This window comes from Schistocerca cancellata, chromosome 8 (assembly GCF_023864275.1).
Source record: "Schistocerca cancellata isolate TAMUIC-IGC-003103 chromosome 8, iqSchCanc2.1, whole genome shotgun sequence".
Classification (NCBI taxonomy): Eukaryota; Metazoa; Arthropoda; class Insecta; order Orthoptera; family Acrididae; genus Schistocerca; species Schistocerca cancellata.
Window position 1 is genome coordinate 445,487,407 of NC_064633.1, and position 16,545 is coordinate 445,503,951.

Genomic DNA, 16,545 nt, shown 5'->3' on the forward strand with positions numbered 1-16,545 from the left:
AACGAACACGGAGATCAACGGACGGACGGCGAAGCACAAGCACAGCGATGTAAACACTGAAGTGCAGCGTCCATCTGAGCCACCGCGGGCACAGAGGATAGTGCGTCTGCAGGGACTTATCGCTTGCACGCTCCCCGTGAGATCCACATTCCCAACATGTCCACACCACTACATTCGTAGTGCGCCTAACAGATACTACCGTCATATATAGTTAAAATATGGCTTCCCGGCCATTGACCTTCTTGTGCGAACGCACACCCTAGCCCGAACTCGTACGGGACTTGGTAGATTAATCTGCCACGAGTAATGAGTATGATGGGCAAACATCTATTAGGCGCACTACGAATGTAGTGGTGTGGACATGTTGGGAATGTGGATCTCACGGGGAGCGTGCAAGGGATAAGTCCCTGCAGGCGCTCTATCCTCTGTGCCCGCGGTGGCTCAGATGGATTGCCGGCACGGTAGCTCAGCGTGTTCGGTCAGAGGGTTAGCTGCCCTCTGTAATAAAAAAACTGAGTTCACCGATCAACAACGAACGAAAAAACGGGTGTCTTACGACGTCCGCCCCGAGCAGATACAACGAACAAAAGAGAGCAAAATGAGATTTTAAAAAAAAAAAAAAAAAGATGGATAGAGCGTCTGCCATGTAAGCAGGAGATCCCGGGTTCGAGTCCCGGTCGAGGCACACATTTTCAACATGTCCCCAATGAAGTACATCAACGCCTGTTTGCAGCTAGGGTGTCCATTTAATTATCATTTCATTTCTAGCAAAGCTGATGGTCATCCACGGTAACTGTTCTTTCGGGAACAGATACTATCGTCATATAAAGGTACTGTTAATCAGAACTCAGGGAGAAGTTGTGATCTAAATGACATTAGATATATTCATCCTAAACATCCCAAGACAACAAAAATGACTAAAGAAACGTCACACAAGCATTTTTATTTGACAAACGCGTTCACTAACACGGGGTCTATGGTGAAAAAAGTGATCAACTGGGGATCGACACATAACACTAATGACTTTATCTGACTTCATACTCGTGAATCCGGGTTATGGCACAAAAACTACGCCACCGTCAAGCATCTGCATTCTACCATTCCAAAAAGAAAAATATGGTTCGAAAGAACAGGGCGCTGAGAAACACATATTGGAGCCCTATGCCGTAGCAGCGAATATTTTACCCTCCTGCTGGTCAGGGCAGCACACCACGATGCGTTCGGTGATTGAAGTCATGGACGGCCGCAATCTGTTATCAATGGCGCACGCCCGAAATATGCAAGTATGCGGTCTCGCGTTCGGTTAATTTGGAATGCGGGTACTTTCCTATGTGCCTCTGACACCTCAGTGGATTCCAGTGTGCAGTTGGGCCTGTTTGCTGGTCTGCCAAACCAATTTGAATCCGTGCCACGACTATGCGTGATGGAATATGTCAAATGTTTAGACGGCCGACTCAAGACAAATAAGTGCACCCACACATCACTCGTTGTGTGTGTGATGCTAGAAGCAGTACCTCTGACAGTTCAGAAAGTGACTGGCACAGGCTCTAAGTGGCACACTAGCAAAGGACACAAGTCTCACCATTTAGGTAGAGACCTGCAGTTCTTTACTAGCGAAGCGCCAGTACAAGAGTGATCTTCTCTTTCTGCCCGCTCTCCTCCTCAGCTCAGTAGCAAAAGCCCATTTAAATCTTAGACTTCCCCCACTTTAGCACACGCTAATCACGAGCTGGACCGTGGCATTCGAAGCTTGGAGAGCGCCCCTTGCTCTGCATACACCAATTTGACCAATCAGAGACATTAAAGTTAACTGGGAGAAAAGGAAAAAAGATTCAGCTTCGCAGCCTCTTTCCCGCGTGTTTACGCCCTGTCTTTTTCTAACAACATGACTATGATGGAACCACATCCCTCCATAAAAAGCTTGTTATCTCCCCTGTTGTGTCCATTTCGAAGTTTCCAAAGAACGGCCATAAACTCGATGAAAGCCTCGTACTTTCACAAATATGTTTTGTAACACAATCTGGACGTCTGGGTGCCAGTGGCCTGTCCGACGGATATTCGCAGAACGCTCACGGTTGTCTTGTCGGCTTCCTGCCTAACAAGGGCCCATCCCCTGCTTTATTGCCGGTCTACAGTGTACTGGACACTGCAGCGGCGTCTTCTCGGCGCTAGTCAGTCTACCTGGACGCGGATGCCGACCGTCCGGCGTCAACCAACGTGTCTGCACAATGAGACCTCAGAACTCGGCCGTCCGGAAATGTTTCCACCCACGTTCCGCAGAAAAAACGCGCTTCCCTCGCCCCACCGTCTCCGTGCTTTTTTACTGCAGTCGTTTAAATCGGCACCCTGTTCCTTTGAACCCAGGTAAAGCTTACCGTTATTCCTTCCCTAGAGCACGCAAGCAAGAGCATTAACTACTGCCCACCATTTCATCAAGATGTATCAAGTCAAATCACGATAAAGATCATATTCCCTAAGAACACGAAGCGGCATAACACCGAATCAAAAGTGACAGTGCCCTGCAATCTCTCAAACTATCAAGTAATTTTAATCAGACTATAATAAAACATTTACCGATAATAACAGTGGAATATTATTGTGTTTCTTCTCCTTCTTCTACACTGGAGTAGGTGCTTGGTTCCCACTACCCTCAGCATCGTGTCCCCATCTGCCATAATTTGTACATCATCGACTTACGCAACTTTTACATCTTGGCCTCATCCTTTCCGCTAAGACTATCACTGATTTCTCCTCCTCGTCGTCGATAAATTTGATGGTGGCAATAGGATGTCGACGTGGCTGTAGGCAAAGGCATTTTCCACGATCGCTTTTCGTTCTTGCACTGTCAGGTAGCGACGTGCACTACTTTGAAATGGAACATGGCCATACCTACAGTAGACAGCTGACCGTGAGAAGAATGTTATTGGCCATCCAAAAAATATTGCCTTCGCAACAGACTTGATTGTCAGCCTTGTTGTGTGTCATTGTTTGCCGGTTATGGTCCCAAAGTATTCTTGGCGTTTTTTACTCTTTTTTTTACATACCCGTCGCCAAAGGATACAATGAAGGAGAAACATGAGAGCAGTCTTCACATCCACATTAAATGCAAGAAACAAGCGAGAAAATCCCAACATTAGCAATGTTCTAACTGAATAAAACGAAACAAGTATCACAACTATCAAACACATTTCAGTAGCTGTGTACACGGTACACTATTTATACAGGACTTACTGATACCATGTACACAAATGGAAAATTTGACCGACATTGTTTCGGAAATATTAGTGCACTGGAGACGTCAGACGATTTAACACATTTACGAGGGTCATACAATAAAAAACCGGAATTTTTAAAAAGAATCTATCACAAAAATGGAATACAACACTCATTTATTTCTCAACGTTCAATTGCATGTGCAAGGGATTATTAGGGCTGTGTGTGAGTAACTAGTTATGAACTGCTGCCTGGACATCATCATCAGCGAACATAGCCACTACCAGTTTCTTCCAGTTGGTTAAAAATGGGATAACCTGAAGGTGCCAGATCGGGGGCAAACCAGCCGGTGTGGCAAGCAGACGAACTTCAGGCCTCCCTGCACGCATCCATTTGCCTTTCTTTCATTTCTGATGTCAAAAGTTTTGGAATCCACCTCATACACACTTTCTTGAATATCAGCACGTTACTATCAATATGGTGGGCTGATTCGACACTAACGTTCATTGTTACTGCAATATCATTCACCGTAATATGACAGTTTTTTCCAGTATCAGCTCACCAATTCTCGCAATGTTGTTCTCCGTGACTGCGCAGAGAGAGAGAGTCCAGGGCGTGGTTAATCTTCAACACTTGTTTCACCCCGTTTCAACTTACGTGCCCACTTGTACGCTTGTGGTCCATTCGACAACTTAACCATATTGCACTGCCATGCGACGGCGAATTTAGATGGGCTTCAACCCTTCAGCTACCAGAAATCTAATGACACTCCGCTGCTCCACGTTGCTGCAAACCTGCAAAGGTGCCGCCATCCTCTTTCACTGATTTCCTGAATGGCGTTCATGAGGCAGGCGTGCCACCCCATCCGATAATACTCTAGTACACCACCAATGTCCACCTCCGTAGCGCAGCGGTATCGTTACCGCCTGCCACGCAAAGGGGCCCGGGTTTGATTCCCAGCAGGGAAGTGGATGTTGTCTGTCCTTCATCATCATTGACACGCAAGTCGCCGAAGTGGCGTCAACTAAAAAGACTTACAATACGGCGCCCGAACCCCGGAGGGGATATCCCGGTCTTTAAATGCCATACGATCATTTCATTTCACCAAAAGATAATAAAGAAGCAAAAATTTTGTCGAAGTTATGTAGTTTTCATACAACTTGACAGGGGGCTGTTGATAATTTCATGGACATTTCTCTAGTATTTGGATGTCATGAAGGCGTAAGCGCCTATGTACTGTTTGGAGTCATAAGCGCACAGTGCCATCAGAGATGCTGCGTCGCCTGGAGGCTTGCTTCGACCATCTCTGATTTGCAAGATGCGCAGGAAATGATACGCACTGTTAATCGTGAGTTGAGGGGAGACGATAGTCGCCAGTGGTGTGCCGTGAGTAGCAGAACGGCATAGGCCGAGTGGTATGGCTGCAGTTATTTTCAGAGGAAGTGGAACATATTGATTTACTGACTACTTATTTGAGATGAGGAAAGAGATTGAAGCATTTTTAGAGAATACTGTTTCATTATGATTATTTTTATGAGTATTAGAAGAGGATTTAATTTAACTGATTTCAGATTTTGTACGTTATTGTGGCAGCTTGTAGTTAAGCATTCTTGGTTCAGACATTCAGAGACTAAAGTGTTGTAAAGGTCATGCATAATTTCTAATTTGAATATGAGAGTAGGAATAATTGTTGAGTGTTTACTGTCATTTTTACCAACTGCATTTTGGAAAAATCGCATTTGATGTGAAAGACTGCTTACGTAAGTCCACTCGAGAACTCTAATTTTTTGTGTATTAATGTATGTGAAGCAAAGAAAGGGATAATTTTTCAATATAGAACTTTTCTAATTAGAATATTAATTACAGTTGATGCTATAATTTATACCAAGTCATTGTCCACATCCAAAGTCCATGCCAAAATATGAGTTATCGTTTTTACTTAGTCGAATTTCTTCTGAACCAAGTATACTTTGCATTTTTTTAAAAAAAGAGAGCGCATTGCACCAGCCGGATCTTAGTCATTGGTAGTAGCCCACCAGGTGCGAAGCGATTTCAAGACAAGAGCAGTGTCTCGGTTTTTTCATTGTGCAACAGGCAAGCCAAAATTAAACAGTAAAAGAAGAGAACATTGAGTTTTTCCAGGGCCAATTTATCATTTTAAAAGTTTAACGGTTCATTGTGTTGAATTCAGACTGCCATTTCGAATGTTTAAAAAGACAGGGAACCTGATATGGAATTTCAAATTACTTTCCCGCAATAAGATTTTACAACACATTCTCTCAGGCGAATTCTGTGTTCGAAATTCACGAATTCTTACGTTCAAATTTTTCCACTTGTACATCGTTGTAAATTCTTCAAAGTATTCACAGTATAAACGTCACGTACTAGAATTCACGAATGTTTTTAAACACCGGCATGGTCATCCCCAGAAATGATTCCAACTGAAGGCAAAATTCTGATTTTTTTTTCTTTTTGTAATTCATTCAAAGAATCAGAAAACGTGTTGTGACTCAGAACTACATTTGAGAAGAAATTCAAGAAATTATAATACTCAATATATTGACAGTTACCTAATTAGTATTTGCGAGTTAGAGTTCGTTGACATCTTAAGAATAAGCACAGTCAGTCATACACGCAAAGTACTTGTTTTATTAATATAAATATGGATGCCATCTTTTGGATTCAACATTCTAAAAATTTCATCCTGATCAAAAAATTTATTTATTGTCCTACAATGTGATATGGCACTAAAATTAAAAATCTGAAACAGAAAAAATTCAGAACGATTGAGCAAATCCTGTTGAACTTCAACAAAAATTACCATCATTAATACTCTCTAACTGGAGGAATAGACTGTAAACTTTGAAAAAAGACTTTTTAGATTTTATCTCGTCCACAACACTTCCTTTGTCTGCAAAACATATCTGGCCATGTTAATGGCTTTAATCACTTTCACGCTTTCCATTTTTAATGCTGTGTGGCATAACCAAAATTGAAAAAAATGTTTTGAAGACTACATTTTTTTATTTGGTGGCGTAGTGCGTAGTTTAGGGCCTATAACAGAGTAAATGAATATGAGAACACTTCCGAATCTCAGGCTGACTGTTGAAACCGACTTTTAGCAATCTTTTGACTAAAGTTCAGTCTTGATCACTCATGTATGTTTTAATGATATATATGAGTGATCAAGACTGAACTTTAGTCAAAATATAACAATTAATTGATCACTGCTTTCCAAAAATGTTTACCAAAATTGTTTTAGCAATCTCATACGAGGGGCATTCAGTAACTAATGCAACACATTTGTTTCTGAAAGTGTGTTGGTTCTATTCACGATTCCAGTACATCCTGTTATTCCCCAATCTTGACTACAAAACCCTAATTTTCGATATAATCTTCATTCATTGCTATGGCCTCACGCCACAATACTGGGAGGGTCTGTGTGTCTGCATGGTACAACTCTACTGGTCGACGCCAGTGGCAACGTCTTGCTGCATCAGTAACCTCCCCATCAGGCACGTACTGCTCCCAGCGGGTTGTATCCTTCATTGGGCCAAGCAGATGAAAAGTCGGAAGATAGGAGATCAAGGTTGTAGGGTGGATGAGGAAGAACAATCCAATGAAGTCCGGTGAGCTCCTCTCTGGTGTGCACACTTGTCCCAGGCCTTGCGTTGTCACGGAGAAGGAGAAGTTCGTTTGCATTTTCGTTGAGACGAACATTCTAAAGTCGTTTCTTCAATTTCCTGAGGGTTCTACAGGATTGCGCGACCTTGTTGAGATTATGAAAGACGCCTCACTCAACGACTCACGGCGCTATTGTTCACTGCCAGGCTTCCGTAGACATTTTGCAAGCAGCTATGAATGTCTGCGTTGCTCTGGTTTTCCGCTAAAGGAAACTCAATGAGAGCTCTAAACTTGGAACGCACCTCCGTTAGAGACGCCATTCTGAAGGCTGCATATAGCGCCACCGCTTATCGGAACTTCATGAAACTACAGGGGCTATTACAAATGATTGAAGCAATTTCATAAATTCACTGTAGCTCCATTCATTGACATATGGTCACGACACACTACAGATACGTAGAAAAACTCATAAAGTTTTGTTCGGCTGAAGCCGCACTTCAGGTTTCTGCAGCCAGAGCGCTCGAGAGCGCAGTGAGACAAAATGGCGACAGGAGCCGAGAAAGCGTATGTCGTGCTTGAAATGCACTCACATCAGTCAGTCATAACAGTGCAACGACACTTCAGGACGAAGTTCAACAAAGATCCACCAACTGCTAACTCCATTCGGCGATGGTATGCGCAGTTTAAAGCTTCTGGATGTCTCTGTAAGGGGAAATCAACGCATCGGCCTGCAGTGAGCGAAGAAACGGTTGAACGCGTGCGGGCAAGTTTCACGCGTAGCCCGCGGAAGTCGACGAATAAAGCAAGCAGGGACCTAAACGTACCACAGCCGACGGTTTGGAAAATCTTACGGAAAAGGTTAAAGCAGAAGCCTTATCGTTTACAATTGCTACAAGCCCTGACACCCGATGACAAAGTCAAACGCTTTGAATTTTCGGCGCGGTTGCAGCAGCTCATGGAAGAGGATGCGTTCAGTGCGAAACTTGATTTCAGTGATGAAGCAACATTTTTTCTTAATGGTGAAGTGAACAGACAGAATGTGCGAATCTGGGCGGTAGAGAATCCTCACGCATTCGTGCAGCAAATTCGCAATTCACCAAAAGTTAACGTGTTTTGTGCAATCTCACGGTTTAAAGTTTACGGCCCCTTTTTCTTCTGCGAAAAAAACATTACAGGACACGTGTATCTTGACTTGCTGGAAAATTGGCTCATGCCACAACTGGAGACCGACAGCGCCGACTTCATCTTTCAACAGGATGGTGCTCCACCGCACTTCCATCATGATGTTCGTCATTTCTTAAACAGGAGATTGGAAAACCGATGGATCGGTCGTGGTGCAGATCACGATCAGCAATTCATGTCATGGCCTCCACGCTCTCCCGACTTAACCCCATGCGATTTCATTCTGTGGGGTTATGTGAAAGATTCAGTGTTTAAACCTCCTCTACCAAGAAACGTGCCAGAACTGCGAGCTCACATCAACGATGCTTTCGAACTCATTGATGGGGACATGCTGCGCCGAGTGCGGGAGGAACTTGATTATCGGCTTGATGTCTGCCGAATCACTAAAGGGGCACATATCGAACATTTGTGAATGCCTAAAAAAACTTTTTGAGTTATTGTACGTGTGTGCAAAGCATCGTGAAAATATCTCAAATAATAAAGTTATTGTAGAGCTGTGAAATCGCTTCAATCATTTGTAATAACCCTGTATAGGGGCCGAAGCGGCAATATTCCAAGCTGGCTCACAACAAATTCCGCATTTTTTCAATCGAAATTGGCCGAGAAAAAAATGCGTTGCATTGCTTATTGAACCCTCCTCGCAGATTAAGTGCAGATGCCTGCGTTCTTCAGACTCCACTGGAACAGCTCTGCCACTTGCAACTCAATGCAAAATTTACAACTCACTATGGATTTTGTTTGTTCATGGACAAACGGTGAACTAGTATTGAGATTCTGATGTGCAGGAAGTGGAGGGCGATTTTCGTGGAAGCTGGCAATGGATGACAGGCATGTACACTGCTGACAAGCTTACGTTATACTTCAGGGCGCTTTCATCGGTTCCTTTCTGCAATTGGAAAACAGATGTACTGGAAAGGGACGGAGCAAAGATTGGTGGTACTTTTTTTCAGAATTGTTCTCTAAAGGTTTGCTTGCATCACGACTGCTAAATAGCATCGAAACTGCCATCACGCCAAGGAATCTCCAAAATTTCTGATTAATGGTGTGAAAACCAGAAACATCCTAAGACAGGTGGTCATTGTTTACCTCCCGTCACACTAGACAATATTAATCTGCAGTTTAGTAGCGTCGCAGACAATCACTGCTAGACATTCGAGGGAATTCAGTAACGAATAAGAAGCCTGTAGCCGGATTCTAAGAGGGGGGAGGGGCAAGAGCACCCTCTTGTCCCTCACCTGGCGGACAGCGTATAAGGATGCCGTCCACCACTCGCAGCAACATTTCAGCCATGCGCAGTCTTGTGGACATTAGTCAAGTCACAGCAGTAGTTACTTTTCCTTAAGACTTGGACTATGGTTCACGTTATCGAGTAATATATTGGAAGTTAGTCACGGCTCGTTTCGTGTATTGTTAGCACCGCAGATTACGAGGTGCATTCAAGTTCTAAGGCCTCCGATTTTTTTTCTCCGGACTGGAAAGAGATAGAAACATGCGCATTGTTTTAAAATAAGGCCGCGTTCATTGTCAATACGTCCCAGAGATGGCAGCACCGTATGGCAGATGGAATTTTACCGCCAGCGGCGAGAATGAGAACTGTTTTAAATACTTAAAATGGCGACGTTTTCCTTACTTGAACAGCGTGCAATCATTCGTTTTCTGAATTTGCGTGGTGTGAAACCAATTGAAATTCATCGACAGTTGAAGGAGATATGTGGTGATGGAGTTATGGATGTGTCGAAAGTGCGTTCGTGGGTGCGACAGTTTAATGAAGGCAGAACATCGTGTGACAACAAACCAAAACAACCTCGGGCTCGCACAAGCCGGTCTGACGACATGATCGAGAAAGTGGAGAGAATTGTTTTGGGGGATCGCTGAATGACTGTTGAACAGATCGCCTCCAGAGTTGGCATTTCTGTGGGTTCTGTGCACACAATCCTGCATGACGACCTGAAAATGCGAAAAGTGTCATCCACGAATGGTGACGGACAACCACATGGCTGCCCATGTGGCATGTTGCCAAGCAATGTTGACGCACAACGACACCATGAATGGGACTTTCTTTTCGTCGGTTGTGACAATGGATGAGACGTGGATGCCATTTTTCAATCCAGAAACAAAGCGCCAGTCAGCTCAATGGAAGCACACAGATTCACCGCCACCAAAAAAATTTCGGGTAACTGGCAGTGCTGAAAAAATGATGGAGTCCATGTTCTGGGACAGCGAGGGCGTAATCCTTACCCATTGCGTTCCAAAGGGCACTATGGTAACAGATGCATCCTACAAAAATGTTTTGAAGAACAAATTCCTTCCTGTACTGCAACAAAAACGTCCGGGAAGGGCTGCGCGTGTGCTGTTTCACCAAGACAACGCACCCGCACATCGAGCTAACGTTACGCAACAGTTTCTTCGTGATAACAGCTTTGAAGTGATTCCTCATGCTCCCTACTCACCTGACCTGGCTCCTAGTGACTTTTGGCTTTTTCCAACAATGAAAGACACTCTCCGTGGCCGCACATTCACCAGCCGTGCTGCTATTGCCTCAGCGATTTTCCAGTGGTCAAAACAGACTCCTAAAGAAGCCTTCGCCGCTGCCATTGAATCTTGGCGTCAGCGTTGTGAAAAATGTGTACGTCTGCAGGGCGATTACGTCGAGAAGTAACGCCAGTTTCATCGATTTCGGGTGAGTAGTTAATTAGAAAAAAAATCGGAGGCCTTAGAACTTGAATGCACCTCGTATAGCGGGAGTCTATCTTAAGAATGAAATGGCACAATTTAAAAGACTTTACTGGTCTCATACAGATATGATTTTATGTATATGAACTCGCTCCAGGCAAATGCTGGGATGGTTTCTTTGTAAGGGCACGGCCGACTTCCTTCCCCATACTTCCCTAATCCGATGGCTGTTTGGTGGCGACAGACCAGTCAGAGCGGTGAAATCTGCCACACGTGAAGGGCGAGTCTGGCTAGAAAGGAGTGGCTAACAAGTGTCAGAGGACACTGCATGTTGCCACTTCTTTAATCTCAGAGCACGGTACAGTACAGAAGAAATTTTCATGTTTGTTATTGTGGTCTTCACTTGGAAGACTGGACTGATGCAGCTCCCTGCGTTAGTCTATTCTACGCAAGACTCTTCTTCTCGGAATGGTTACTGCAAGCTACAGCCGCTCGAACCTGCTTACTGTAGTCAGGCCTTTGTCCCGCTCTGCAGTTTTATCCCCCCACACTTTCCTCCATTACCAAATTGACCACTGCTTGATGCGCCAGGATTTTTTCTGTCAAACTATCCTTTCTTTAAATCAATTTGTGCCACAAATTTATTTTTCTCCAGTTAGATTGAGTACCCCTTAATTAGTCATACGATGCGTCCAACATTCTTCCATGATGCCACTTTCCAAAAGCTTCAATTCTCTTCTTGTCTGAATTTTTGTCGACCACATTTCACTTTCGTCCAAAGCTACACTCTACACGAATACCTTTAGAAAAAACTTCCTAGAACTTCAACTTATATTTAATGTCAACAAGTTTCTCTCTTTTCAGAAATGCTTTTTTTTGCAGATGCCTGTCTTCGGTTTACGTGCTCTCCACTTCGGCTATCGTCAGTTATTTTTCTACTCAGTCCGTAATGAAATTTTATCTGCATCACCTAATTTAATCGTACTACTGCATTCCGTTACCATTATTATGGATGTACCCGTATTATAGACATGAAATCGTCCTGCGAAAATGTGTTGATAGTGGTACTGCACTCGGCTGTATTAGTCCTTTGGCTACGTAGCTCGCTCTCTATAAGTATGAACGTTACGACAAAGGACACCGAAAGATCGTTAAACATTTGATCAACACACCTGCCATGACCGAAACGTAGTAAGGAATATTTGTTCAGGCTAACTCCATCCTCACACTGCAAAATACGAAGTAGCGAGTATCTGCCGAAACACTAGAGAAAATGCACCCGACGACTCTTAGATGAGACACCTGATACATAAATGTTGTTGGTTGTGACTCAGTGATCCATCTTCCCGCAGGCAGGCAGCCTCTGGGAGATCATGGACGCCACGTGGATGATTTCGGTCGGCCACCCTACGGAATTCGGCGAAGGTAAGCAACAACGCTTTCTTTAAATAAATTTAGTCTTCAGGAGTACTGAAAGAACTACCTTAATACAAAAAATTCATCCTTTAAAAGAAACATCAATTACAGTCATTATGCCTCAGTGAAAAGTGAGGAAATTTCAAAAATTCCTTATCTTTGACAAAGGAAATGCGCTACACATTCTCTTGGGATGCCCAGAAGATTTTGTTGAAATAAGTGAACTATTGTCATGGGAGAAGCGATACGCTCGTCTCATTGTAATGCTGTCGGGCCATTATTGTTTCTGTCGTATACTCATTAATCATTGGAAGAATTTTATTTGTTTCTTGAGAATGCTGTAAATTGTAGAGTTGTTATACAGGGCGGTCAGAAACAGGCAAAATAGTTTATCAGGATGTTGCAGGGTTGCTTGTGCTGAGAAATAATTATTAAGGAAAACTCTATAAGTTGCACCGTTTCCGAGTCAATTAACATTCAAGTTAGCCAGTCAGGACGGTACTCCGTCTTCAGTCCACGAGTGGCCTACCGGGACCATCCGACCACCGTGTCATCCTCAGTGGAGGATGCGGATAGGACGGGCTTGGGGTCAGCATACCGCTCTCACTGTCGTTACGGTGGTATTCTTGACCGAAGCCGCTACTATTCGGTCTAGTAGCTCCTGAATTGGGATCACGAGGCTGAGTGCATCCCCAAAAATGGCAACAGTGCATGGCGGCCTGGATGGTCACCCATCCAAGTGCCGACCACGCCCGACAGCGCTTAACTTCGGTGATCTCACGGGAATCGGTGTATCCACTACGGCAAGGCCGTTGCCCCAGTCAAGGGACCTCCCCCCCCCCCCCCGACCACCACCACCAGCACAGCAGATCAGCAGATACAAGTAGTATTTTCTCATAGCGTAGATCATAAAGCACGAAACTGTCAGCCTTTCGCTTGCTGCCATCTCATGCTCAATTTCTGTATCGCTCTCTTGTTCGTTTTTAGGAAACCAAATGACAAATAATGTTTGGCAACACCGTCTCTGACTGGTCGCTTGAAGTTGCGCGTGCAACGATTTGATTGGCTAGGTCAACGCATGGCGCATTATTTTCTTGAAAGAGCCACTGCCATCAGGAGACATGACCTTCATGAAGGGTGTACGTGGTCTGCAACCATTGTACGATACTCCTTTGTCGTCATGATGCCTCTCACGAACTCCACTGGACCCACGAATGCGCACGTGAATGTTCCAAAACTGGTTCAAATGGCTTTGAACGCTATGGGACTTAACATCTGAGGTCATCAGTCCCCTAGAACTTAGAACTAATTAAACCTAACTAACCTAAGGACATCACACACATCCATGCCCGAGGCAGGATTCGAACCTGCGACCGTAGCGGTCGCTCGGTTCCAGACTGTAGCGCCTAGAACCGCACGGCCAAATCGGCCGGCGTGATAGTTCACCAGGGCTTAATGGAGCCAGCTCCAGCTTATCTCCACCCCACAGTACAGGTGTCAAGGAACTGTTTCCTTGGAAGACGACGGATTCGCGCTCTGCCATCGGCATCATGAAGAAGATATCGGGACTCGTCAGACCGCCGGCCGGTGTGGCCGAGCGGTTCTAGGCGCTACAGTCTGGAACCGCGCGACCGCTACGGTCACAGGTTCGAATCCTGCCTCGGTCATGGATGTGTGTGATGTCAATAGGTTACTTAGGTTTAAGTAGTTCTAAGTTCTAGGGGACTGATGACCTCAGAAGTTACGTCCCATAGTGCTCAGAACCATTTGAACCATTTGGTATGAGCATGTGGTGCATTTGACCTGCGGTCCTCGCACGGTGTCGCTGGCAGCAGTCCACAAACGCAGAGGTGTGTTGGTGCATGTCAGAGTACGGTGCAGCGAGTAAGAGTGCAGACGATTTCAGACGTGCTAATGGTGACTGTGTGTTGAAAATGGCTCAAAGAACACTTATTGATGACGTTATGAGGGTCTAACACAGCAGGTCGTAGCACGGGCCCTCCGTCTGCCACAAAGTGTGATCTCAAGATTATGGCAACGATTCCAGCAAACAGGAAAAGTGTCCAGGCGCTACAGTACGGGACGTCCACAGTGTGCAACACCACAAGAAGACCGATATCTCACCATCTGTGCCCGCAGACGGCCACGGAGTACTGCGGGTAGCCCTGCTCAGGACCTTACCGCAGCCAGTGGAACAGTTGTCTCCAGGCACATAGTCTACAGACGACTGAACAGACATGGTTTATTCGCCCGGAGACCTGCAAGGCGCATTCTACTGATCCCTGATCAGAGGAGAGCCCGTAAAGCCTGGTGTCAATTGGTCATTGGAACAGTGGTTCCAGGTTATGTTCACAGACGAGTCCAGTTATAGTCTGCACAGTGATTCTCGCCGGGGTTTCATCTGGCGTGGCCCAGGAACCATATACCAACCCATTAATGTCCTTGAAATGGATCTGTATGAAGGTCGTGGTTTGATTGTGTGGGGTGGGTTTATGATTGGTGCACGTACACCCCTGCATATCTTTGACAGAGGAACTGTAACAGGTCAGGTGTATCGGTACGTCATTTTGTACCAGTATGTCCGCCTTTTCAGGGGTGCAGTGGGTCCCACCTTCCTCCTGATGGATGATAACATACGGCCCCACCGAGCTGCCATCGTGGAGGAGTATCTTGAAATTGAAGATATCAGGCGAATGGAGTGGCCTGCCTGTTCTCCAGGTCTAAACCCTATCGAGCACGTCTGGGATGCTCTCGGTCGACATATCGCTGCACGTCTTCAAACCCCTAGGACACTTCAGGAGCTCCGACAGGCACTGTGCAACAATGGGAGGCTATATCCCAACAGCTGCTCGACCACCTGATCCAGAGTATGCCACGTGTGCATGGTGATCATATACCACATTGATGTCGGGGTACATGCGCAGGAAACAGTGGCGTTATGTAGCACATTTTTACGGGACGGATTTCTCAACTTATCACCAATACCGTGGACTTACAGGTCTGTGTCGTGTGTGTCCCTATGTGCCTATGCTATTAGCGCCAGTTTTGTGTAGTGTCACGTTGTGTGGCACCACATTCTGCAGTTATTCTTAATTTATGAGCACGAGTGTACATGCAGCGGCGTCTGTCTGACTAGTTATTCCTCCCCCGGTGACGCTTCTACCGCCTGGACGGGCTTACATCGATTGTAGGTCGATGGTCATAATGTTCTGGCTGATCAGTGTATATTCTCGCTCAGTTCCTAGACAGTTCACTTCATCTGGCTTCTAGGGGAATCCAGCAGGACACTCATCGCATACATAAACAAAGCGATTGAGATGATAGGTATGCAACATACCTTATGTACAGATAACACTGTTACCAAGACCAAGGCTACTAGGAAAACTGCCGTAGTCTATGCTTACTTACGACAGCCTACAGTAGTTTTACAGCTCTAGACAACACATTCTTCTGTAGGGAATGGCGCTACGATTCCTTCAGCGGCTTTAAGTACTTGGAGGCCGGCTCTTTTGTTTCTGGGTGCCTTATGATAAGGCGTTATCACTAGAAAGTCGCATAGCTATGCGGAAAAAAACTAAGGGGAAGAAAGATTGGGGTTTAAACTTTCGTCGGCGATGGTGTACAAGCTTATATAGGATAAGCATAGGGATAGAAATTGGTAGTGCCCTTTGTAAGGGATCAATTAATTCTTATTTTGAGTAATTGCTTGTTTATTCATGCAGGTCACGTGTACATACAGATATCGATTGTTGATGTCTAAGCACCGAGAGTGCTGTATCAGAGAAGTTGGTTTTGATCTTCTGGTAGTTGTGGCACAATGGTAGTAGTTGAGTGTGTCGCTTTCACCGCAAACAGGACCTCAACAATAGCTGTCATTGCAGTGAGCGGGGAAGAGATTCGTGTGGATATTATATGAATGAATACTGCGGCAGTCTTCGCGGATACCACGCCGGTCAGCCCTGACTGCAGTGTATCTCGGACTGCATTTTTGTATATAGATATAGGGTTTCCCCGCGGCTCCTCCCTTCGACACATATACTGAACACATTTCCTCCTCCCTCTCTCTCTGTCCACATCTTCCTCCTTCTGGCTGTCCACCTCATCCTCTCATCTCTGCCTGCCTCCTCCCCCCCTCTCTCTCTCTCTCTGCCTCTTCATCTCCTCGTCCTCTTCTTTTCGTCAATTTCCTCCCACATTTCTCTGATCATATCTTCCTTTCCCTCCCTCTACTCACATCCGCATCCCCTCTCTCTATCCATCTTCACCTCCCGCTCTTTCTTTTTCACCTGGCCACTACCCCTCTACACCTTCCACGTGCCTCATGCATCTCCCTCCCACGTACAGGTCACCATCCAAAGCAGACCAATACTACTCCAGCAAAACATGCCTGTTACGTAGGTCTGCGTACATGGCAGGGCCCGAAAAACCGTTCCTTGC

At 45.2% G+C, this 16,545-nt stretch overlaps 1 protein-coding gene across 2 annotated transcripts in view; it reads left to right on the forward strand.

Moving 5' to 3' along the window:
• Positions 1 to 16,545, forward strand: part of LOC126094872 (uncharacterized) — a 278,191-nt gene that overhangs the window by 52,767 nt on the left and 208,879 nt on the right. For both annotated transcript variants that reach the window (XM_049909502.1, XM_049909503.1), the window contains exon 3: positions 12,045 to 12,117. In XM_049909502.1, coding sequence (XP_049765459.1) covers positions 12,045 to 12,117 — 73 coding nt within the window. The remainder of the gene's footprint in view (positions 1 to 12,044; positions 12,118 to 16,545) is intronic.